Below are 26,273 nucleotides of genomic sequence, written 5' to 3'. Positions count from 1 at the left end.
GCGCTGTATGCGACCGTCGGAAGACTGTCAATCAAATAGGAATGCCCAGTCCCGAAGATCATACCCGGATGCGGCGGGAGAACATCTATCTCGAAAACGGTAAGTACGGCATTGATTTAAAAAAAAAATACCCGTTTCTGCTCCCCTTAATTAGCCTCAATCTAATGTTAAAAAAATAAATTCGGGTGAACTCCCGCTTTAATCGGATAATGGCCTGAAAAAAAAAATTGCATTTTTAATTTTTTTTGGGCCAATTTGTTTTTGGCCAGGTTACAAAACACAAATTGCCGCAAAAACACATTACATGCTTTCCTGCAGCTTCTCCAATGAAGTATATTGAACCAAAAAAAAAACAAAAAAGGTTAAAAAGTCCTTGCTATTTCCAAATACGCAGCAGCTGAAAAAAAATCATGGATGTGAACATGTCCCATAGGAAAACATGTAAATGAACTGCAGTGTGTTTTTGCAAAAAGAACCAAAAAACAGAGGTGTGACCCCAGGCCTGAGATGTTTAGTAACATAATGGGGTTAAAAAAACAAAAATAAGTACAAAAAGAGCAAATAATCGCTACTGTAAGGGGTTCATTTTTTTACTGGGGGACAGTGAAAGTGATATTTACAGTAACAAATTGCTTTTTTAGGGCTAATTTTAGTTTTTTTTAACCCCATTATGTTACTGGCCGATTAATCGATTATGAAAATTGTAATCGATTAATTTAATTAACGATTAGTTGTTTCGGCGCTAATTTAATCATTTGCCCACAAAGCCAAGAACACAGGCCCTGTATGGCACAATACAAAACTGGGCCTCTACTACCATTGTCAATAGACAGATCTGCAGCATGCTGCATGTAAACAAGGTAGCAAAAACAAGCTAAGCCAAGGGTTCTTGTTGTTAAACATTTAACCCTAGCAAAGAAAGAGAGGGGAAGGGTCAGAGTGCTGAAATCTCTGCACTTCCTGTCTATTTCTCAGGTGGCAGACACAACCAGAAGTAAGGGAAAATGTTCTCAGAAGAGCTGTAGACCACATCGATACGATAACGGGTCTAGGACTCCCTCTATAGAAAACAAACAAAAACAAAACAAGACTTCGAACAAGACTCCAATGCCACGTACAGATGATCAGACATTCTGACAACAAAACTGTTGATTTTTTACGGATGTTGGCTCAAACTTGTCTTGCATACACACGGTCGCACAAATGTTGACGGAAATTCCGATCTCCAAAAACGCATAACGTACAACATGTACGACAGCACTATTAAAGGGAAGTTCAATACCAGTCGTGTTAGTAGAAGTTTGGTGAGAGGCGATTCGCACTTTTCAGCCTCATGCTTTTCAGTCCGTTACAGCGTGACAAATGTGCCATCTCCATTACAAACGTTAATTTTATCAGACCGAGCGCTTTCATCTTGTACTTGATTCAGAGCATGAATGGAATTTTGTGCGGCAAAATTGTCTGCACACGATCGGAATTTACGAGAACGGATTTTGTTGTCGGAAAATTTGAGAACCAGCTCTTAAATTTTTGATGTCGGAAATTCCAACAGCAAATGTCCGATGGAGCCTACACACGGTCGGAATTTCCGACATCAAGCTCCCATGGAATATTTGTTGTCGGAAATTTCGAGCGTGTGTACGCGGCATAAGGGGGAGATTTACTAAAATCTATGGTTACTATGCACAGCTTCACCAGATACTGTGTACATCAGTTTTAGTAAATCTTCCCCTAATTCTCACGTAAATGTATTTTTGGTTCTGTTTTTACATGTTACTTATGAAAGATTAGGTAACCAGATTGTGACCCCATTTATACTAGAATTTGAGCATTTTCAGGCAGTTTTAGCGCACTTTAGCTATAGTGATTTTGTTGTAGCCAATGGAGGGCTAAGTTATTAGGAGGAGGATAGGCCAAAAAACATAGCTATACATGCATTTCCTGCATTTATCAGGAGCTTCTTTTCAAGGTTATAACCACGTGCCTTTGGCCTAAAGAAGCTCATGTACTTTTTAGAGCTTAAAACAATAAACTTTAGGCAACAACCACTGAATATAATTGGAATCTTGATGTTAAGGCCTCATGCACACTGAACATTTTTTTAAGTTTTTACAGCAGCTGTTTTTGTCAGTAGACGTTTTTTTCTACAGTCATTAACCACTTAAGGACCGGACCAATATGCTGCTACCTGACCCAAGGGGTTTTTACAATTCGGCACTGCGTCGCTTTAACAGACAATTGCACGGTCGTGCAACGTGGCTCCCAAACAAGATTGGCGTCTATTTTTCCCCACAAATAGAGCTTTCTTTTGGTGGTATTTGATCACCTTTGCGGTTTCTATTTTTTGCGCTATAAACAAAAATAGAGCGACAATTTTGAAAAAAATTCAATATTTTTTACTTTTTGCTATAATAAATATCCCCCAAAAACATATATAAATTTTTTTTTCCCTCAGTTTAGGCCGATACGTATTCTTCAACCTATTTTTGGTTAAAAAAATCGCAATAAGTGTTTATCGGTTGGTTTGCGCAAAATTTATAGCGTTTACAAAATAGGGGATAGTTTTATTGCATTTTTATTAATTTTTTATTTTTTTACTACTAATGGCGGCGATCAGCGATTTTTTTTTTCGTGACTGCGACATTATGGCGGACACTTCGGACAATTTTGACACATTTTTGGGACCATTGTCATTTTCACAGCAAAAAATGCATTTAAATTGCATTCTTTATTGTGAAAATGACAGTTGCAGTTTGGGAGTTAACCACAGGGGGCGCTGTAGGATTTAGTGTTCACTTAGTGTGTGTTTACAACTGTAGGGGGGTGTGGCTGTAGGAATGACATCATCAATCGAGTCTCCCTATATAAGGGATCACTCGATCGATGCAGCGCCATAGAGAAGCACGGGGAAGCCGTGTTTACTTACGGCTCTCCCTGTTCTTCAGCTCCGGGGAGCGATCGCGCCGTCGTCCCGGATCGCTCCCCGAGGGAACCCGACCGCCGCGTGTAGCGCGGGGGGGGGTTCCCGATCGGACCCCCGACCCACGTCTAGGCAGGGACGTACAGGTACGCCAATGTGCCTGTACGTGCCATTCTGCCAACGTATATGTACATGCGGCAGTCGGGAAGTGGTTAAACTCTCCATCATGTTATCCTATGTGTCCCTGCACACATAGGCTGTTATCAGCAGTTTTGGGCAGTGGTGTTTTTTAACCCCCTTAGCGGTATTCCCGAGTCTGGCTCGGGGTGGGATTTCAGCATCAAAAGTGGTAACCCCGAGCCAGACTCTGGATTGCATTGCAGTGTCCACAGGCAGAGTTTACTTACCTTGTCCCTGTATCCTGCGATGTCTCCCTGCTGTGTGTGCGAGCTGTCTCCTCGCTCGATTCACACAGTGCCGAGTGCCGCCGAGCTCCGTTCCCTGCCACGTTACGACGCACAGGGGCGGAGATCGGCGCCAAATTCAAAAAAGTAAATATACAGTACACATACAGTATACTGTAATCTTACAGATTACAGTACTGTATGAAATAAATACACCCCCCCCCCCCCTTTGTCTCTAGTGGTCTTCCCAGTGTTCTACATGCACTTTTATATTATAAAAACTGTTCTTTCTGCCTGGAAACTGGAGATTGTCCATAGCAACCAAAAAGTGTCCCTTTATGTCAAAAGTGGTTTTAGACCAGCTAGAAAACAGCGATAATAAATTCGAATCACTTGCAGAATTGAGCGATAGCGATTTGTGAGGAAATTCGTCATCAAACAATAAAAGTAATGACAGCGACAATTCTGCAACTCAGCAAATTTCAGTGTTTTTGATTTGATTACATTATTGAATAATTTTTATTATAATTATATTATTATTTGGTATAATTATTTATTATATTATAATTTATGATTTTGTGTTTTAAACTTTGTCATACCCGGGATTTCTACTAGACTCTTGTTTGGTCAGATTTAAGTGAGTTATTCCTAAGAATTACAGGCCTACAATATAAAATGCCAAATTTCCATGCAAAATAATGGTACCGCTCTCAGCACCTAAAATCTGACATAATCATACCGCCAGGGAAGTTAAGCAGTAAAAAAAAAAAAAACTAGTGGGTTTTGAAAAACTGCGAGGAGCATACATACAGTCGGGATTACCGGCCAAAAGCTCTCCTCACAGTTTTCCCGTCAGGAAAACTGATCGTGTGTACGAGGCATTACAGTTGCTAATTTGAACATCAGTTTCATCTCCCTTCATGTAAAGATGGCCATACAGTTGCAGAATAACCACTTAATGACCGCCTCCTGCACATATACGTCGGCAGAATGGCACGGCTGGGCACAAGCACGTACAGGTATGTCCTCTTTAAGTGCCCAGCCATGGGTCGCGGGCGTGCGCCCGCGACCTGGTCCGAAGCTCCATGACCGCGGGAATCGCGGACCCAATTGCCCCTGGAGTCCCGCGATCGGTCCCCGGAGCTGAAGAACGGGGAGAGCTGTGTGTAAACATAGCTTCCCCGTTCTTCACTGTGGCGCCGTCATTGATCGTGTGTTCCCTTATATAGGGAATCACAATCAATGACATCACACCTACAGCCACACCCCTCTACAGTTAGAAACACAGATGAGGTCATACATAACCCCTTCAGTGCCCCCTTGTGGTTAACTCGAAAACTGCAATTGTAATTTTCACAGTAAACAATGCATTTTAAATGCATTTTTTGCTGTGAAAATGACAATGGTTCCAAAAATGTGTCAAAATTGGCCGAAGTGTCCGCCATAATGTCGTAGTCACGAAAAAAATCGATGATCGCCGCCATTAGTAGTAAAAAAAATAAAAAAAATAAAAATGCAATAAAACTATCCCCTATTTTGTAAACGCTGTAAATTTTGCGCAAACCAACCGCCAAACGCTTATTGTGATTTTTTTTTTACCAAAAATAGGTAGATGAATACGTATTGGCCTAAACTGAGGAAAAAAATGTTTTTTTATATATATTTATGGGGGATATTTATTATAGCAAAAAGTAAACAATATTGCATTTTTTTCAAAATTGTCGCTCTATTTTTGTTTATAGCGCAAAAAATAAAAACGGCAGAGGTGATCAAATACCACCAAAAGAAAGCTCTATTTGTGGGAAAAAAAGGATGGCAATTTTGTTTGGAAGCCACGTCGTTCGACCGCGCAATTGTCAGTTAAAGCCACGCAGTGCCGAATCGCAAAAACTGGCCGGGTCCTTTAGCTGCCTAAAGGTCCGGGTCTTAAGTGGTTAAAATATCACACGCATTTCATGTTGCACTTTCTTATTAGGTAGAAGACAATAGCAGTGGTCCTTCGTGGACCATGTACCTTTGCTGATGTATCTCTTGTATATGCAACAAACAATCACTCCATTCAGACAGATGTCAGAATAACCCAATTATTGGTACATTAAGTCTACAACTGCTAAACTACCCCGATAAAGTGTTTCCATTCTGTAGGAAAACGTCCATTTCCTAACGATTCTTGACAAGTATTGATCCCATTGTTTCCCTTGTTTGATAGGACAGTGTTAAATACAAGCAATTAGCTCATCTCCTGTTCTATACTTCTTTGTTTCACCAGTCCCAGCACAACAGGATGCATCCACTCAGCTGTGGTAAATTCAATTTGCAATTAAAATATTAGATTTCATAGCATTTCACCATATTCAAGATTTTACATTCATGGAGTGAACTCAATGAAGAGCCTGTTTTTTTTTATCTTGGTTGATTTTAATTAAATATCTTATCATAAAATGTTTGTGTGATCCCTATTAACCTGCAATGACCCGTCCAAAAAATAATGTCCTTGGCATTTTATTGTTGCAGTGATGTGTATTAGAAACGTAACCTCAAATTTAAAGTATACCCTTCCTATGATAAAAAGAGAGTTTTTCCCTCTGTAGACAAGTATCTCTGCCAGCAGCAACCTAATGACAGAATCTTCCTACTTGATCTTGATCTTAACCTCAGCTTTCTTACCCTGGATTGAGTAATGCAGCACTATGTTTATGTACTAGGTGACCAATTTCAAGTTACTTGCTTGTATAATAACTCACTTTAAGGCTTCATGTACACTTGAACTACTTTGACCGCCTGCCGTGGGAAACCACAAAATTGTACCACAAATTTACCGCAATTTTGCACGGTTTGCGGCCAGCAGTCAAAACGTTCCTATCCTGAATGTGATTCTTCCGTGTTCCGGAGAGGGAGGTTATGGGAGGTTGAACCTCCACTAAACGCAGAAGCTCCTAAACGATCCTAAAAGCCTATGGCCCAGATTCTCAAAGGCGTTACGACGGCGCAACACCATTTGCACCGTCGTAACTCCTCAACTGGCCCCGGGTATCTATGCGACTGATTCTTAGAATCAGTTACGCATAGATACCCATTAGATCTGACAGGCGTAAGGCTCTTACGCTGTCAGATCTAAAATGCAATTTTGTTTCCCGCCGCTAGGTGTCGCGGACGTCGTTTTCCCCATCGCTTATGTAAATTAGCAAATTACGGCGATTCCCGAACGTACGCGCGCTCGACGCAGAGAATTTACGTTGTTTCCGTAGCAATTCCGACGCGTAAAGTTGCCCCTGCTATTATGAGGGGCAGCCAATGTTAAGTATGGCCGTCGTTCCCGCGTCGAAATTTAAAAAAATTACGTCGTTTGCGTAAGACGTCCGTGAATGGCGCTGGACGCCATTTACGTTAATGTCTAAGCAAATGACGTCGGTGCGACGTCATTTAGCACAATGCACGTTGGGTAATTTACCCGACGGAGCATGCGCAGTACACTCGGCGCAGGAGCACGCCTAATTTAAATGGTGCCCGCCCCATTTGAATTGGGCGGGCGAGCGATTTTAACGATACACCGCCGCAAGTTTACAGGTAAGTGTTCTGAGAATCAGGCTGTAAACCTGTAAACCTGCGGCGGTGTAACGTAAATCACATACGTTACGCTGCCCAGGAGCAACGTAAATGTATGAGAATCTGGCCCTATGTGTACATGGAAACATAGATTTTTATGGAGTTGAGTTTAGGAGCTTTGGCCAAAAAAATTTCAAAAGCTCCTAAACTCAAGTTTAGGAGATGCTAGTGTACATGGATCCTAAACCCTTTCATTTATTGAATGAAATTGCATTAAACTGGTACTGTGGGCACAGGTTATTTTGTAGATCATGATGTTTAAAGGAATGACGTATAGTAGAACATTAACCTTGAAAAAGACGAGGCCAAATGGAAAGCAGTGCCCTCACTTTTGTTGGCCATATACAGAACACCTCGTATTCTGTGATTGGCTAACTGAATGAACGGCATTCTGCGAATAGCCTTGGGGAGGGAGGTGGAAAAGTGTCATTAGCAATGCAGTCAGTGAGGCCACCAGCATTCATATCTGGAGTGAGGCGGAAGTGCAACAGGAGCTGTACTATATAGCAGAATGAAAAGTGATGATTTTAAATTACCGTGAAGCAATATGGTCATTTATTATAACTTAAAAAAGGGAACTCATTTATTCATCATAATTTACTAAAAGCTCTGTGCATGGTGTTGCACTTTAGAGTGTATCCAAAGCCACAACCTCTTTTGTTTTTCAATGTTTTTATTGCAGTTTTATAAGTATACAGATATAACACATCATATCTGGTATTGCAACAAAACAAATATACAATCACATATTAAAAACAAAAACAAAGATGTGTTCTTTTTTTTTAATTTCCTCGGTTATATCATAAAGTCGTTATATTCGGATACAACTCGGGCTAACAATGTAGTATTAAATCTATCTATGGTCTTAAGGACCAATTTAGTAATAACATGTTTAGTTCTGAAGTGAGAAAGAATAATCAAATAAATAAATAAACAAGAATAAATGAAAAGGAATAGTAAAAGAAAAAAAAAAGTGTGTGTGGGGGGGATTCTCTCCTATCTAAAAGAAGAGTTTACAGGATAAGAACAAAATGTTAATTAGTTGAAAGATACCAGAACCTTTTTTGATTTTTTGATTAGAGGGGAAATCTTTCAATTGGGACACTTGGTGCAAGAGAGGATTTCTTTAAAGCGGAAGTAAACCCATCGATGTAACACTTAAAAAAACTGTTAACATTCCCGGCATGCCGGGAATGCTAACTGCACATTGGTTGTGCTCTCAACCAAACTGTCAAACCATCCAATGGCTGGTGTCATAACTGATCACATGTGCAGCTTCATGGCAGTTGAAGATTGAACAAAGGCCAAGATGGCAGCTTCCTTGGCTGAAAAAGATAGGAGGGTTTACAACCGCTTTAAGGCGGGGGTTTACCCTCAAAAAACTAGTATATAACATTAGATTCAGTATACCTCAAACATGTACAGTATGCGTTTTTTTTGGGGGGGGTGTACATACGGAATTATCGGTCTTTTCCTCCCGGCTTCCGGGTACTCACTCCCGCGGGACTGGGCGTTCCTGTGCAGTGCCGCAATGTCATCTGGGACTTCGCTCATATGATTGACGTGCCTGAGAAAAAATCCCACCGGCGGATAAGGCGCGTCATGACTTTCCGAAAATAGCCGAACTGCGAGTCGGGTCTATACGGCGCCTGCGCAGTCAGCGCTACACGGCTCCTGGTCGGTGCGCAGGCGCCGTATAGAGCCGACTCGCAGTTCGGCTATATTCGGAAAGTCATGACGCGCCCTTTCCGCCGGTGGGAATTTTTCTCATTCACGTCAATCATATGGGCGAAGTCCCAGATGACATTGCGGCACTGCACAGGAACGCCCAGTCCCGCGGGAGTGAGTACCCGGAAGACGGGAGGAAAAGACTGATTAATTCCGTATGTACACCCCCCCAAAAAAAAAAAACGCATACTGTACATGTTTGAGGTATACTGAATCTAATGTTATATACTTGTTTTTTGGGTGAACCCCCGCTTTAAGTTTGGAAAGTTTCTTGTTTCCTATTGTGCCTATGGGAAGGAAAGTAAAGGGAGATCTCAATAGAACACAGATGGCAGAAAGAAGTTTTAATTAATCTGAAACGAAAGAAAAAAATGTTTGTAGGTATATTTCATTGTGACATAATCACACTCCGTACAACAGCACCACCTGTCAAGTACCCTGGGTTTTCTTTGTGTCCTCAAACCTGTCTCTTTGTAGCGTCTGCAGTTGCTTTGGGTCGTGAATCAAAAAAATAAATATAAATAAATTATAAAAAACAGGCCATCTATTTGGTCTTAGTAAAGGCTCTCCAGTAGGGTGATGTAAGAGGACCAGACTTTGGCCCCCTGTGTTGCTACATTCCTGAAATTTCTATCCCAGCTAAGAGAATCTCTATTGCATTGTCTCTTCTTCGGATATAAATATGTCTAACTACAAAGAAACTAATTATGGTAACATCTCATAGTGCTATTTTAGTTAACCGCCATCTAAAATATTTTTTTATTACAAATACAATGGGGAAAAGTTAGAATCTTTGTAAGTTCTATTTGTTGTTGGGTCTCCACTTCCTGTTCCAAAGACAGGGTGATCAGAAGTGACTGATAGGCATAAACAAAATAGCAAAGACGTTTTTTGATAGAAAGTAGGACAGGGGCGTCAAACTCAATTTCATCTCGGGCCACATCAACATTATGGTTAACCTCAAAGGGCCAGTTGTATCCGTAAGACTAGATGTCAGAGCACTCCACCCCCTTACATCAGATGTCAAGAGCCACCCTCCCATCATCACAAGTCAAGAGTCCCCCACCCTTCCTTAAATCACAGTGCACCCCCCCCCCCCTTACCATATGCTGCTGTCGAGAAGAAACTGGGGTAGAGCTGGGAAGCAGAAAGTACAGAGGTTGGAGGAGGACCAGAGGAGGGCTGAAGTTGGCTTAATGCTGAGGTCAAGGGAGGTGGAAAGGAGGGGCGCTGTGGCTGCACAGAGAGGCGCAGTATCTGAAGGAGCAGTTCTGTCTTTCTTTCTGCTGCCGACTGTTGAGTAAGGGAAGGGGTGAGGGCAAAAACAAGCCTCTTCGAGGCTGAATGAAGAAGTGCAGGATCTGGTGGAGGAGTTCTGTCCTCTTCTCTGCTGCTGACTGCTGAGACAATATGAGGGCAACAATGAGGGGGTTGCCAAAGCTGCAGAAGAGGTGTGAGCAGTGGCGGCCCGTAATGCAGGGCTCACGGATGCCACTCCCCCATCCATGCTCCCGGCCCCCTAATCTACTTGCCGGGCGCTAGTGGCATGGATTCCAATTGTTTTTTTTTTCTTGAAGCACATGATTAGAGCCAGAGGCTCTACTAGGCCTAGGCTTCAAAAAAGGATGGGCTTCAAAAAATGTGGCCTTGTGTTTAACACATGTGGGTTAGAACTTATGTTACTTGATAGGGACTTGAGGGCCATTGCCTAATCATGTAGCACAAGGGTTGTAGATATTTCAGAACTTCCTGGACCCCATAGAATCCCTAGAGTTATTCTGTTTCTTTTTTTTTGCTTCTCACTTTTTGTTTACTCAGTAGACCTGCCTAGGCCCATAGACCTGTATTGTGCCTTCTTTATACATATATTTTTAATTTGTTGTAGCTTCTACATTACACTTTGGAATTTGCAAAATAAAATGGATTTTCTGTTATCGCTGGGTTTAAAAATGTGAATGCATAAAGAGTAATCAGTTTCTTTTTCAGTCATCTGGAAATCTTATATCACAATTATGGGGATAAAACTTTCCCTAATTCAGGAGATCCAGAGCTACCTTGGTCGACACCGCTGCTCTGTAGGAGATGAATGCTTAACCCCTTTTTTACCGAGTCATTGTAAAATGACGTCGGCGGGAACCATCCCTTCCTCCGGGTGGACATCATATGACGTCCTGGGTTTCCCGGGCGGCTAGGGGACGCGCGTGCGCCCTCCGTATCGCTCGGGGCCCAGTGAGCGATGTCCGCCGGGCACCTGCGATTGCCCGCAATCATGGCAGGACCATGGATCTGTGTGTGTAAACACACAGATCCATGTCCTGTCAGAGTTGAGGAGACCAATGTGTGTTCCCAGTACAAGGGAACACAGATCGGTCTCCTCCCCTTGTGAGTCCCCTCCCCCAACAGTTAGAATCACTCCCTAGGGAACATATTTAACCCCTTGATCGCCCCCTAGTGTTAACTCCTTCCCTGTCAGTCACATTTACCCAGTAATCAGTGCAGTTTTATAGCACTATACGCTGTATAAATGTGAATGGTCCCAAAAACTTGTCAAAAGTGTCCGATCTGTCCATCGCAATGTCACGGTCACAATAAAAATCGCCGCCATTACTAGTAAAAGAAAAAAATGCCATAAATCTATCCCTTATTTTGTAGATGCTATAACTTTTGCGCAAACCAATCAATAAACGCTTATTGCGATTTTATTTTTACCAAGAATACGTATTGGTCTAAACTGAGAAATATTTATTAAATCAATAAGTAAAAAATATATATTTTTTTTTTTAATTGTCGCTCTTCTTTTGTTTATAGTGCAAAAAATAAAAACCGCAGAGGTGATCAAATACCACAAAACGAAAGCACTATTCATTTGGGTACAGTGCAATTGTCATTTAAAGTGCGACAGCGCTTAAAACTAAAAATTGGTCTGGGCAGGAAGGGGGGGGGGGGAAATGCCCTGTATGGAAGCGGTTAATGAGAGGTGATTGGCAGACCAATAAAAGCATAGAAAGGGGGCATGTCAGCCAGGTGACAGAGTGGGATGGGAGCCAGAGAGGACAGAGAAGAAGCAGACAGCATTAATAAATGACAAGTTATCGCTCATCGCAGAGGGGGTGGAAACATACAGAGTGCTAATTAAGCTTCTCAAAGGCAACTCCCAATAATTGGGCTTCAAGTAGGGGAGGTACTCACAGGAATTAATAGTAGCCAGAACAATATAAAGAAAGATAAGTATCTAAATATAAACCAATAGGTGTGCAGTTAAAGCTGAACTCTGGGGAAACCATAAATCCTCCTTTATAGTGGGGCTGTCCCCATACTACAAGGATTAAATGCTCATTTAAATCTAGGGTTCCAGGGGGACCCCCCCATCAGAATACACAGATCAGCTCATGCAACCATTGGAACGCTGATGGAATGCTGTTTTTTCAGCATGATTGTCCCACAGAAGCCAGTCGTCCTGCTGAACCGACTGACTTACTTTCGGTCCGTGTATACCCTGCTTAGGACAGATTTGGCACATTTCCCCATGTAAAAACGTATTTCATGATTTTAAAGCATCCATAGCTGAAAAATGTGTTTTGCTTTTAATATCTGCATTTTAATATAAACTACAGAAAATTGATAGCAACCAATATTGAGCTAATGATGTGTCAGGTTATTGCAGGGCTGTACAACAGAGCGAACATCGTTCCACCTAGCAGATCCACTGCAGAAATAATCACAAGCAAAACTAATGTGCTTAACAGTTTCCATTTAGAAACCGGATCTAATGAAGACCAGTTATTCGTTTTTCGGATCCCGTGAGGAACATTGCTGTTGCTGACAGCTTGGCAGTTTTCATCTTTCATTACCCAGCTTCACAGAACAGTTTTATAACATCAGTAAAATGGGCAGTGAATCACTAGCTAATTGAATGTTCTCATATCATCTTTTGGCGGATGTGGCATTCAACATACACGCGCCTGCATACGCACAGAGCACACATCCTCTGCAGTGAGAGGCGTTTTTGAGATGAGATTTTAAAAGGATGTGAATATCAAAACGTATCTACAGCAATCCATCGTTGTACTGTATATGATGTGCACACACATTGTAAAGCTTTGGGGTTACAACAACCTAGAAGGGAATTTTTAAAACAATGGGTGGCGGTAGGGAGTATCTGGATGCATTCAAGCTTAATATTGGTTGCAGTCAGAGAATTGCATATAAGGACCTAGATATTGTTGGTTAATGTTCAAAAAGTACATGTCTGTGTATTGTAATTACAACCTTTTGTGAATGCATAGTCCAATCTGAATGGGCTCTTGCATACTACTTCTTTTTTTTTTTCGCTCAGACTTAACGATCGTGGCGACTTTCTCATGGAAGATGGCACCCATCGTCCCCGTAAAATTTTAGCATCATATGCGGAAGAATAATACTTTTAAATGCGTTTTTGGTATGCTTATCCCATTTAAAAAAAAATTTTTGTTTATCAAAAGAATATGGACTTAAGAAGAGAGGGTAAAAAAAATTAAGCCGGCGTGGTTGGAAATCAGCACAAACTATGCAGAACTACATATAGAAGCAAGTCCCAGCAGCCAGAAAGCAGCAGCACATTATGGAATTACCCAAGCTTTTCTATGAAACTTCTAGTCTCCCAAGTAAGGCCTGCAGCCATGAGTACCTTTGTGTCCTCACTGAAGTAGCCGTTGAATAGTCTGACATTTTTCAGCCGAAACAGTGCCGGTGTCTGGATTTATTCTTGTACAGAAACGCATGTGCTACCGGTACCTGTATTGACGTTGGCGGCGGCACTGAGCGCAGGCGTCTGTGTATGTTCTCAGGACCACTAGCAGGGAGGGAGGGGTGATGACTTCAGCGCGCACCTAAGCAGCCGCCGCCGGGTGTACCAAGATGACCGACCGCTCCGGAGCTAGGCCGAACCCGCGGCCTTTCCTGAGGCCGCGGCAGCGCTCCGCAGATCGCGTTGTGTGCCGATCCGAACAGGTCGACCCGTTCGGTTCACGGATCGGTCACGATCCGTTGCACCCCTAGTTATAACCCCTGTCAGATTTTTTTTTTTCAGCATCTGTGTCCCATTGCGGATTTTCCTTCTCTTCCTATCCCATAGCCAAACAGGAAGTGATAGGCAATCCCGTCAAATTAAGGGAATTCCTTGGGGACCTCCAGGTCACCAGAACCAGTGTCCCCAGTTCTCCTTCATTACTTTTCTGGGGACAGCCCAACATGTTTGAATTTCTTTTACTTTTAATGATAATGGTAAACAGGACAAATAGAGAGGTTAACTCTCCTTAACTTTTATTTACATCTACGTTTTATGGAGCTTTAGGAGGATAGCTTGCTATACTCCGGGTCTCTGACAGGAGAGATGCTGCCTTCTCACACACAGCATCTGTGTCCACCCCACCCTTCTACTGTTCATTCACAGAAGGCTTTGTATTTTGTGAATGGATTCAAATGATACAAAAGTGCTCTGTGAATGGGAAGCAGGAAGGGAGCTACAGGCACAACAGCTGCATCAATCTCTACAGGTGAAAGAACTGGGAACAGAAGGTCCAGTGTCAGAATTTTGTAAATGTAGCAATAGCTATCCTCCCAGAGCTCCATAAAACTGTCACTTTTAGGGCATACCCACATGTGTATTACATTTAGAATACAGAATGTACTGAAGATAATACAATATTATTATTATTTTTATGTATTATTATTATTTTTAGAAGCCCTATTGGGGCTGCATGTAGAAGAATAAATCTCTCCATTTTCCTCCTGCAGCTGCTGAATGCCTGCATCTCCTCTCCCTCTTGCAGGCATTCAGCATCTGCAGGAGGAAAATGGAAAGACTGAATCCTCTATATGCAGCTGCCCCTGACACTCCTCATATGCAGGTTTAATGGGGGCCACATGGCCCCCCTGCAGCATAGGGCTGGGTCACAATTGCGACCCCTGTAGGTACGCCCCTGACCACATCTAAGAATTGGTAAGCTGCAATATAATAAATGATTGTTTTCGGGTTTAATACCGCTTCAATAACTGTTATGTTACAAAAGAGAGCTGCCATGATACAAGACAGCTGTCAACTTACATAAGAGTACCACATTACTGGAAATTATGTCAGTAAGAGGTGCCTGTTACAGAACACCGGCAAGTTAGAAACTACTGCCTAGTTACTAGGAACTGACTACAAGAGACTAATGCCCCGTACACACGCTCGGGATTTCCGTCAGGAAAAAGTCAGTCGGGGGAAAAGAGAGCCAGTTCTCTTTTTTTTGCCAGCGGTTTTTGTCAGTTTTCCCATCGGAAAAACTGCGAGGGAGCATACACATGGCCGGGATTCCCGGCCAAAAGCTCTCATCGCAGTTTTCCAGTTGTAAATCCCGGCCCTGTGTACGAGGAATGAGAGCCTTGCATGCTGTGTGCATTAAGTAAAAACCAAGTGCAGTGGTTCTGTACTACTACCAGACCTGTGAGCTGATTTTTGTTCTACAAGATACATGCTCTACATAGCAAATAACCTACAAGTGCCTCACCTGCTGCAGAACCATATTACATTTCCCTGTATTATAAAATACAATAAAATATAGACCCCCTCATGAGAAACGGTCAGAATGTTTAATAGTGGCCTGATGTTTCCCCTATTTTCTTCTCAATCATTGCTAATTACAGGCGTCTACATAATCTTTAAATCAAATATTACATAACATTATCTGAATGACCTACTAGAACTATTAAGAAACATAAAAATACTAACACCGATACAGAAAGGAGATAGCTCGCTCATACAAATACACAAGTATGTTGCACAAGTTGAATGTTAGAACCTTTTTGGGTTTTTTAGCAAACTGAAGGAAAAAAATAATTTATGTGGTACTACTTGACAGGAAGTCAACTGTGTGTTTAAAAATATTTGGCATGCACTCAGGAATTTTCTTTTAGCTGGGATGAAGAAATAGCCATTAGTTTGTGCAAGGGGGGTTTCATGGGATTGCCAAAATAACTGCAATTATATCAGAAAGTGTGTTCCCATACACTGTAAAGCCTCGTACACCCAACCGGATTTTCCACAGACAAAAGCGTAGGACTTTTGTTCGAAGGGCGTTGGCCGTGAACTTGTATTGCATACAAACGGCAAAGATTTGTCGACCAACAAACACAAAACTATGTGTTTTTTCAGCTCTTTAGCGCCACCCTTTGGGCAACTTCTGCTAATGTGTTAAGGTGGGCATTGCTTCTGAGCATGCGTGTTTGTACTTTGGAGTTTTGTCTGATGGACGATCAGAAAATCTGCCAACACACATTTGTTTGCGGACAATTTTAAAGCATGCTATCCCACATTTGTCTGCGGAAAACAACAATTGTCCGATAGAGCATACCAAGAGTCGGATTTTCCGACAACAGCCTGTCATCACACAATTCCCGTTGGATAATCCAATCGAGGCATTAACCACCACTGATCATCACTAACCACCCCCATACCATTGCCATATGACACCTGTACTTGCATCTATTATAATGTTGATAGATGCAAGCTATGACCGTGTTGAGGGAATAGAGCTGGCTTCAAGAGAAGTTTGGTGCTTTCTTGGAGCAGCAGTGGACTCATTCCATAAGACAAGGAAATTCAGTTTTGTGACTAGTTTAATTAAAAAAAAGGGGCTTGAGGCCCCGTACACACGACCAAACATGTATGCTGAAACTGGTCTGCGGGCCAGTTTCAGCATACATGTTTGGTCGTGTGTAGGCGCGAGCGGGCCGAATTCCAGCAAACATTTGCCCGCCGGGCCTTTTCCCAGCGGGCAAATATTCCTGGACGTGTTTTAAAACCGTCCGCTGGAATCCTGCCCGCTCGGACATGTACGGTCGTCAGTACAGACCTACCGTACATGTCCGAGCGCCCGCCGTCCCTCGCATGCGTCGAATGACTTTGACGCATGCGTGGAAGCCTTTAAATGGCAGGCCCGCCCACGTCTCCGCGTCATCGCCGCGGCGACGACGTGGACACGCCCTGCGTATTGTTTACGCGCGGGCTTCTGTACGATGGTTAGTACATCCATCGTACAGAAGCCCTCTGGCAGGCATGTACGGTGAAAACGGACCGCTTTCATCGTACATGTTTGCTCGTGTGTACCGGGCCTTAGACAACACCTTACTCATTACTACTATACCGACCTCCACTGATTAGACCCCCCCCCCCTGCATAGCCATTCACTGGAAAGATCAGTGTGATGCTATTTCTCCTCCCCCAGCTCTCTAAGACCCTTATGCAACTGAAAACAGAAGGAAGGTGATCACCTATTAAAAAAAGGGAGTGGGGGGTTACTTGTAATGTAATGGCTGTGCTGTTATCAATCCGTCCAGCCTAGCCAATCAACAGCCAGGCTGGGAACCGAAGAGGATCACAAGGACGCGCGCGGGACTTTCGAGGGGTGAGGTAAGTAAAACGGGGGTTCGGGGGGGGGGCGTTACCGTCGGATGTTTTTTCACCCCTAATGCATAGGATGCATTTCAGTAAAAAAACATTTACCTTTACAACCCCTTTAAACTAAGAACAATATTTTAATACTGCACAGCGATTATTAATGCACTGGGGCCCCTAGCCTATTTTTGTAAAAGAAGGCAAACTCATTTTATTATCCTTTATATTAATTCATATTTAGTGGCCCCAGGCTTACAAGACTCATACTGTACAGGAAGAGTACCACTATCATACACGTTTTTTTCACACTGTTTTTGGCTTCATTGTCCATCATTGTTTCAGGAGGTGTCATCTTTTTCCCTGCTGGCTGTCTAGCCTCTATCTAATCTTTCACTGTCTTTCCATCACTATCTGGATAAATATTACATGACAGCAGCATGCCGTGATTGAATGTCCCTTGTCATTCTCACCAGTGATGAACACATGGTACTTCTCCACCGTCACCAGTTACCATAGAGTTACCATGCGTCTTGCAGTGGAATTCAACCCACACAAACATGAGTCAGTCATTTCATGACCCAGGCCTGGCACCCTGTCCTTTAACCCCATTACGTTTTTGTATACTACACGTGTATCTAGACATCCCACGTTTTGTGATTCATTTCTTAATTGCTGAACGTTTTCTCAGCTTTAGCTATTAAAAAAAATAAATAAAATCTATTTCTTCTTTGTTCATTAATGTTATACCACCAGACTGTATGAAGGGTGCCAGTACCCTGAAGCATGGAGGTGTACTGGAGCTCAGTGTACACAAGGCCCTCTGTTTGTTATACAAAGCTAAATAGCCCTTTATGTACCGATGTGCCATCTCATATATAATTTGGTATTGCACCAAACATAGTTAAAGCTGTATTAAACCCCTAAACAAAATGTAATATATTGCAGCCTACCGGTCCTTAAATGTGGTGACTACATTTGTTTTATTTTTAGGCTTTTTTCCTTTATTGTCAACTGTTGATCCAGCCAGTGACACATTTCCTGTTGTAGTGTGTCTACACTATGGTTGGAGAAGCAATAAAGACACATTTGGATAGCAGCAATGGGTAGGGTAGTGTTAGATGCACTAGTTTAGTTCTGCTTTACAGTGAGGGGAAAAAGGTATTTGATCCCCTGCTGATTTTGTACGTTTGCCCACTGACAAATAAACGACTTACGCAAAAAAAATTCAAATTTTAAATTTCGACACGGGAATGACGGCCATACTTTAACATGGCAAGTTTATCTATACGCCGCAAAATAGCAGCTTGAACTATACGCCAGAAAAAGCTGACTAGAGACGACGTAAGAGAATGCGACGGCCGCGCGTACGTTCGTGGATCGTCGGAAAAAGCTAATTTGCATACCCGACGCGGAAAACGACGCTAACTCCACCCAGCGGGCGCCGAAGTATTGCACCTACGATCCGAAGGCGTAAGAAGCCGTACGCCTGTCGGATCGAACCCAGAAGCCGTTGTATCTTGGTTTGAGGATTCAAACTAAAGATACAACGCGGGTAATTTGAAAGTAAGCCGGTGTATCAGTAGATTAAATATAATTAAATATAATTAAATAAAGCTGTAGTTCTTGTTGGCTATAGGTAGAATGTATAATATTTATATGGTGTTCAGCCTTTGAAGAAAGATGCATGTTTTAAATATGAGCCTACAGCTGTCACACTGACAAGTACTTTAGCTTATGTAAAAATATCTCCCAATATTTTGATGGGTTCCATAACACACTCTTCCATACAACCAACTGTCCACTTTTTTCCTCTAAGCTCTGGGTAATACAGAAGGCATGCATGTCTTAAATGTCTATTTTTAAGCTTTTTCTCAATTAAGAAATATAGAGAATACTGTAAAAGAGCCAATTCATGAAAGTTCATGTTATGGGCTAATACTAATATCATTTTTTTTTCTTCTAGAATCCTATTCGATTGCTGGCAGTGATGGCAGCATTTCAGCTTCCGTGGCTTCCATTCAACCTCAGCCTTCCACTAGCTCCGCACCTAGTTCGCCTGGATCCAGAAGGTCTGTCAGTACTCTGAAGAAATGGCTGACAAATCCAGTGAGAAAATTAAGCAGTGGCAGCCGCCTTGATCAGAGGCAAAAGAAGATTGAAAGTCGCCCAAAACGAGGCTTACCTGGCCGAAGAAGGAGTGCGGATGATGGCGGCAGGGGGAGCTTTGACCTTGGAGTGTTGCGGAACATGGAGGACTTCACCCGGCCAGAAGATAAGAGTTTGGTTAGAACATTTCTGTTTTTTAATCTTAAGAAAATCAAGCATTACCTATTTGTTTTGTGTTATACAATATAACTATATGTTGAAATACCACTAAACCTTTTTTTTAAGTTGAGTGGAGAAACGTTAGAATCTTTTTTAGAATCTTACTTCTGTCAGTTTAATCCTTCAAGAGATTCACCTCTTTGTCCTGGTGACAATTGTCATCAAAACTAGACTTGAGGAGGACACCTGTTTTAGTCGTAAATTTGAGAGATGGGATTGACCCTTTGGGTAGAGATACTCAATTTGTCTTGTGTTTTATGGACATGATGTAAGGCACAATAAAGAACTAACACAAGTTCTAACCCATTTACCATTAACCATTCACAATCAATTACTAAACTAAACTAAAACTGTTAAAGTATAACTAAAGTATAACTAAAGACAAAACTTTTCTTGGTTTTGAATAGAGTGGGGAGGAATTGCCATTGCCTCCATTAGGGAGATTCACCCTTGTTTGCAGTGTTTATCATTATCATTGAAAGTGAAAGTAAAAGAAAATCCCAAATTTAGGGTTTTCCCCAGAAAAGTAATAGAGTAGGTAAATAGTTCTGGTGTCCCGGGGGTCCCCAAGGAATTCTCTTAATTTACAGGAATTTCTACTCACTTCCTGCAATCTCTGCGATGGGACACACATCGAAAAATTTGACAAGGGTTATAACTCTCCCTTGCTCTAAAAACGAGAGAAGAAAAAGCTCCTCAAAGTGTAAAATTGTAAAAAAATGTTTATTGAATTTCCTTGGAAGGTTAACATACTTAAAACACGGAAATGGTACAAAACTCAGAAAAAAAACGTCAATGCCTATGGTGTAGTGGAAGCAAAAGCCTGCTCGGTATCAGAATGTGTTCCACCCACACTAGAATTTTCTCACCGTGCGTTCCATCTTGATGCGTTTCGTCATCACGTGACGTCTTTAGAGCTTCTCCTAGTGTAACTGGAATGCATGCTGATACCAAGCAGGCTTTCACTTCTACTACACAGTACGGATGAAGTTTTTTTCTGAGTTTTGTACCAGTTTTAGTTTTTATGTATGTTAACCTTCCAAAGAGGTTCAATAAACTATTTTTTATTTTACGCTATGAGTAGCTTTTTTTCTCATTTAATTCATTAAGCTCTGCCACTGGAACGATCGGATACCAAGGAAAGGATACCGGAGAGCAGCAGGAGGACTCACCTGTGTGACAGGGACCACTTAAGCATTTTTGACTCCTGTTTGTTGTATGACAATGGGGTCAATACTATCTGGTGAGTGGAATTGTTTACTTTATTTCACACAAGGGAATTTGGGGACATCCCTTGCGATAAGCCTGCAAACTTAACAACTTTTTATCCCCACAGATTGGTTGTTGTTTAATTTTCACTGGGACTGAGCATCTTATATATTTTTTTTTATTTTATGTTTTTAGTTGGAGATGAATGTATAATTTTTTTAAATTATGTATGTCACGTTATAAACATTTATATAGGCAAGTGCTGTTTACACACTAAGGCCCAGATTCACGCTCAGCGGCGTATCTTTGTTCAGGGGGAAGCGCATCTCATATGCGCTACGCCGACGTAAGATAGAAAGGCAAGGCCAGTATTCACAAAGCACTTGCTCCCTAAGTTATGGCGGCGTATCGTAAATGGGCCGGCGTAAGCCCGCCTAAGTCAAAGTAGGCAGGTAGTGCTGTATTAAAATGAAGCGTGACCCCATGTAAATGAAAGGCCGAACGAACGGCGCATGCGCGCGCATGCTCAGAATCACGTCACATATACGCCCTAAGATACGATGGCTCAATGCCTTCGACGTGAACGTAACCTACGCCCAGCCCCATTCACGTACGACTTACGCAAATGACGTAAAATCCAACTGTTGTTCACTGGTCCATACCCTAACATGACTTACCCCTGCTTTATGAGGCTTAACTTTACGCCGGATGTACGCCTTACGTAAACGGTGTAGATTACAGCGACGGGCGCAAGTGCGTTCGTGAATCGGCGTACCTAGGTCATTTACATATTCGACGCGTAAATATGCGCCCAAGATACGACGGCGTAGTAGACTTACGTTGGTCGTATTAAGCCAAAATTCAGCCGTATCTTGTTTGCTGAATAAGGCGCATAAATACGACGGCGCATCCTTGGACTTACGCGGCGTAACAATCGATATGTTGGCGTAGGTTGTTTCTAAATCCGGGCATAAGTATAGTTCTTCTTTAACTGTGGCCCCACTAAGGATTGAAGAAGTTCCCTGGTCTAATTAGAGATCTCCAGGAAAATTTTCACCCCTAAATAAAATCCTAGAGCAATTTCAGGGAAAAAGCAAGGTTTTCACTGTGTAAAAATGTCAACATCTAGCATTTCTGTTTGGTTTCTCTTCTATTTGTGCATGACATTGCTGGCATTTCCAATCTGCCATCCCTTGCATCTTTAAATGACAATGCACTGTTCTTGTCCCATTGTGTGTATAGTAGGAATATGTTCTGCAGCCCTAATAGAAATGTGACAGGAATGCTCAGGATGTCATTAATTAGATCCCTCCTTTTTGTTCTCTATCCCCGGTAAACTGCGCCAACAATGTCATGGATGGATTAGTCAAGACCATTAATACATGATTTTGGCAAATTTCAGATAGCACAAAATATTTTTAAAATATAGGTACTGCAGGGTCGTGCAAATGTGCGCTGATTTCTGAATTTAGAGTTCCTTAAATACAAGATATTCTTTTAAAATAAGGCAGTTTAGCCACGTTTACATGCCGCGTTTAGCTGCGTTTGTATTTTTTTGTTAAAATTAAAAACGTCTGTAAATGAAACCGCGTTTAGCGCTTGAAATGCCTCTAAACACAGCTTCTGAACACATTTTTGGGGTTCCAGAAAAAGTCTCTAAGCTCAACTGCTCAGAAACGACTAACGACCCTGTGTACATGTACTGATAACATAGAGGAGAGTTCAGGAGCAGTTGAAAAAAAAAATGCCCAACTGCTCCCAAACATCCATTTGCCAGCAGCAGTGTACATGAGTCCTAAGCTGTTAGAATGACTGACCTTTCTTCATTCCTTGCAGTAGAAGAGGTAATATGCAGTCCACTATTTAACACCGTAAAAATTTGCCTGTGATCACACCCCTTTCTACTATATCATAGGTCCGTGTACTCAGATCTGACTATCTGAGCTTTTTTTCTGGGTTCAGATCTGCTCACTGATGACAACATATAATCATCATATCATGTACTGGTAGGAGAATGCCAAACTCCAAATTTTCAGCCACATGATTTTCAGCTAACATTAGCATTTGATTTCAGAGAATTTTCACTCACTCTATGATCAAAGTATTCATGCATGGTTTACTTTATAATGACAGAACACAGGCATTGACTATAAAAAGGGAGTACCTTTCTATAAAGACAGTGCCTTTTCTGACACAGCTGAAATGTTAGGCACTTTATACAGTGCCGGTAGCTATTTATACATGGCTATTTTCATATTGCAGATACAAATGTGAACGTTTTCTGTCTGGTCGCAGAAATCGAAGATTTAAGCCTCGTAAACATGATCGGAAATCTGATGGAATCTAATCCGATGGATTTTTTCGTTGGATATCCGATGAAGCTGACTTTCATCAGTCTTGCCTACACAGTCAAAAATCCGACTGTGCCAAAACGCGGTGACGTAAAACACTACGGCGTGCTGAGAAAAATAAAGTGCAATGCTTCCGAGCATGCGTCGACTTGATTCTGAGCGTGGATTTTTGACCGATGGACTTCCACACAGACGATCGTTTTTTTCTATCGTTTTTTTATCCATAGGAAAAATTTAAAACATGTTCTATTTTTTTTAACCGATGGAAAACAAACCGATGGGGCCCACACATGATCGGTTTGCCCGATGAAAACAGTCCATCGGTCTGTTTTCATCGGACAAACCGATCGTGTGTACAGGGCTTTAGGGTTAGCCATCCTCTGAATATATGAGATGTATTTGAGATGTAAAGAGATGTGTAAATTAATGATGCTATATAAGTTCCTCAAATAGATAAAATAAAATGTACCGTATTTATCGGCGTATAACACGCACCTTCATTTTAAGAGGAAAGTTTCGGGAAAAAACCAAAATGTTTAAATAAAGAACTTTGAAGCAACATAGGGAAAATAGAGGTTGTCACCATGTCAGATGAGACAGTGTAGTGGCCACATCCCAGGAATATAGAACAAAGAACTGTTCCCCCTTGGGTGGGACTTTAAAAGCCACAAACGCTGGAGTACGTATAGAAAGAATAATTTATTACATAGAAAATGTCAATTGACAAAAGATCAAATATTAAAAGTATAAACCATCCATTGTGGCAGGGTTTGACAAATTTGCTTGGAATCTAGGAGCCAGCTAAAAAAGTTAGAAGCCAGAAAACGCGCCCCGTCCCGACGAGCTTGCGCGCAGAAGCGAACACATACGTGAGCAGCCCCCGCTTATGTAAACGGTGTTCAAACCACACATGTGAGGTATCACCGTGATTGGTAGAGCGAGAGCAATAGTTCTAGCCCTAGACCTCCTCTGTAACTCAAAACATGCAACCTGTAGATTTTTTTAAACGTCGCCTATGAAGATTTTAAAGGGTAAAAGTTTGTCGGCGTTCCACGAGCGGACGCAATTTTGAAGCGTGACATGTTGGGTATGAATTTACTTGGCGTAACATTATTTTTCATAATATTAAAAAAAATGGGGATAACTTTACTGTTGTCTTATTTTTTAATTAAAAAAAGTGTAATTTTTTCCCAAAAAAGTGCGCTTGTAAGACCGCTGCGCAAATACGGCATCACAGAAAGTATTGCAACGATCGCCAATTTATTCTCTAGGGTGTTAGGATAAAAAATATATATAATGTTTGGGGGTTCTAATTAGAGGGAAGAAGATGGCAGTGAAAATAGTGAAAAATTACATTAGAATTGCTGTTTAACTTGTAATGCTTGACTTGTAATACCAACGGCCACCACCAGATGGCGCCAGCTTACACATCTGGTGGTAATAACTTGTAATACCAACGGCTCACCACCAGATGGCACCAGCTCACAAAAAAAAAAAAAATTTTGCCCCCCTTCCAAGCCAAGTCGCCAGGACCCTATTTCTAGTCGCCATGGTGACCTGGCGCCCGGGATTTGTCGAGCCCTGCATTGTGGTATGCATATGAAAAACAAAGCAAACAAAAACTGTACAACAAAACATAGATCACTGCAATGACACTGTAACTCTCCAATGAGTGGTGTTCCCATAGAAGATAACGTGCAGACAATTCGCACCACAATGCCTAGAAAACGCACACGTTTTTTGGGCAATGCGCAGTGCGAATGCATCGCACATATGTGAACCAGCCTCATTAAAATCAATGTATTTTAAAATGTTATGTGAATTGGATGCAGTGTAAGCAACCAATTTGCATATGTGTGAACGGGGCCTCAAAAAAAGAAAGGAAATGCCCTGTACACATGATCGGAATTTCCGATGGGATAAAATCCGATGGAATTTTCCGTTGGAATTCCATTCAAGCTGTCTTTCATACACACAGAAACATAAAACACTACGACGAGCCGAGAAAAATTAAATTCAATGCTTCCGAGCATGCGTCGACTTGATTCTGAGCATGCATGTTTTTTTCCCTGTTGGAGTTCCACACAGACCATTGGAATTTCTGATAGGATTTTATTCCATCGAAAAAAAATAAAACATGTTCTATTTCTAAACTCCGACGGAAAAAATTCAGATGGGGCCCACACACGGTCGGAATATCCGATAAAAAAATTCCGTCTGACTTTTTTCATCGGAAATTCCGATCGTGTGTACAAGGCATTAGAGTTGGTAAGCTGCAATATGATAAATGTTTGATTTTGGGTTTAATACCCCTTTAATATATCTCATAGTGTTGCGCACACAGTATAGACAGTATACAGCATATATGGCTTTTAGCAGCCAGATAATAATACAAATCCATCACTCCTCCAGTGTATAGTTCATTTTCTTTTTTTTTTTTTTACAGCTACATTTGGTTACTGGCATATGTATCTCATTGCGTTAGCTCTGGCACTTCTGTATTGTTTAAAAACAATTCAAGTGGAATTTCTCTAGAAGCATCGTGCTGTTATTTTTCCACAAAAAGGGAGGGGGGGCTTTTTAGAGCTGGACTCCAAACAAACTGCTAAATACACAGATGAAATACATACAAGGAAGAGAATTAACTTGCCAAACGATTTGTATTTCTGTCCATCCGAACCTGAGATTTACACAGTTTTGCCACACAGCTGAGCCCTTGCTGTCAGGGGAGGGGACCTGATTTCTCTCTGCTGCAGTTAAAGTGATTGTAAAACCCATAACTTTGTTTTAAATAACAAACATGTTATACTTACCTGCTCTGTGTAATGGTTGTGCACAGAACCCCGATCCTCCTCTTCTCAGATCCCCCACCAGTGCTCCTGACTCCCCCCTTCTGCTGAGCGCTATGGGGGCACTTGTGCATGCTTGCTCCTGACACACAGAGCTCAGCTTAAGCCTGCCCCCCACACCATAACCACTGGCTGTGATTGGCAGCAGTGGGAGCCAATGGGGGGAAGAGCCGAGAGAGCTGCTGCTCTCCGGTACAGCACTGGACCGAGATGGGGCTTAGGTAAAAAAAAAAGGAGTGGGGCAGAGAGATGCATACAGAGTTTTTTTTTACCTTAATACAGAGATTGCATTAAGGTTAAAGCGGAGTTCCACCAAAACTTCCGCTTTAAGCACTCCTCACCCCCTTACATGCCACATTTGGCATGTAATTTTTTTTGGGCGGGGGAGTGGGGGCTTCGGTAGGAGTGGGACTTCCTGTGCCACTACCTACTTCCACCTACGGGCTGCCTAGGCGACTCCTCCTC

At 41.9% G+C, this 26,273-nt stretch overlaps 1 protein-coding gene across 2 annotated transcripts in view; it reads left to right on the top strand.

The window, feature by feature from the left end:
• Positions 1–26,273, top strand: part of ARHGEF25 (Rho guanine nucleotide exchange factor 25) — a 439,794-nt gene that overhangs the window by 328,782 nt on the left and 84,739 nt on the right. For both annotated transcript variants that reach the window (XM_040340892.1, XM_040340893.1), the window contains one exon: positions 19,038–19,357. In XM_040340892.1, coding sequence (XP_040196826.1) covers positions 19,038–19,357 — 320 coding nt within the window. The remainder of the gene's footprint in view (positions 1–19,037; positions 19,358–26,273) is intronic.

Source organism: Rana temporaria, chromosome 2 (assembly GCF_905171775.1).
Source record: "Rana temporaria chromosome 2, aRanTem1.1, whole genome shotgun sequence".
NCBI classification, from domain to species: Eukaryota; Metazoa; Chordata; class Amphibia; order Anura; family Ranidae; genus Rana; species Rana temporaria.
Note: the sequence above shows the minus strand (reverse complement) of the source record. Positions and strands in the feature narration are given on the sequence as shown.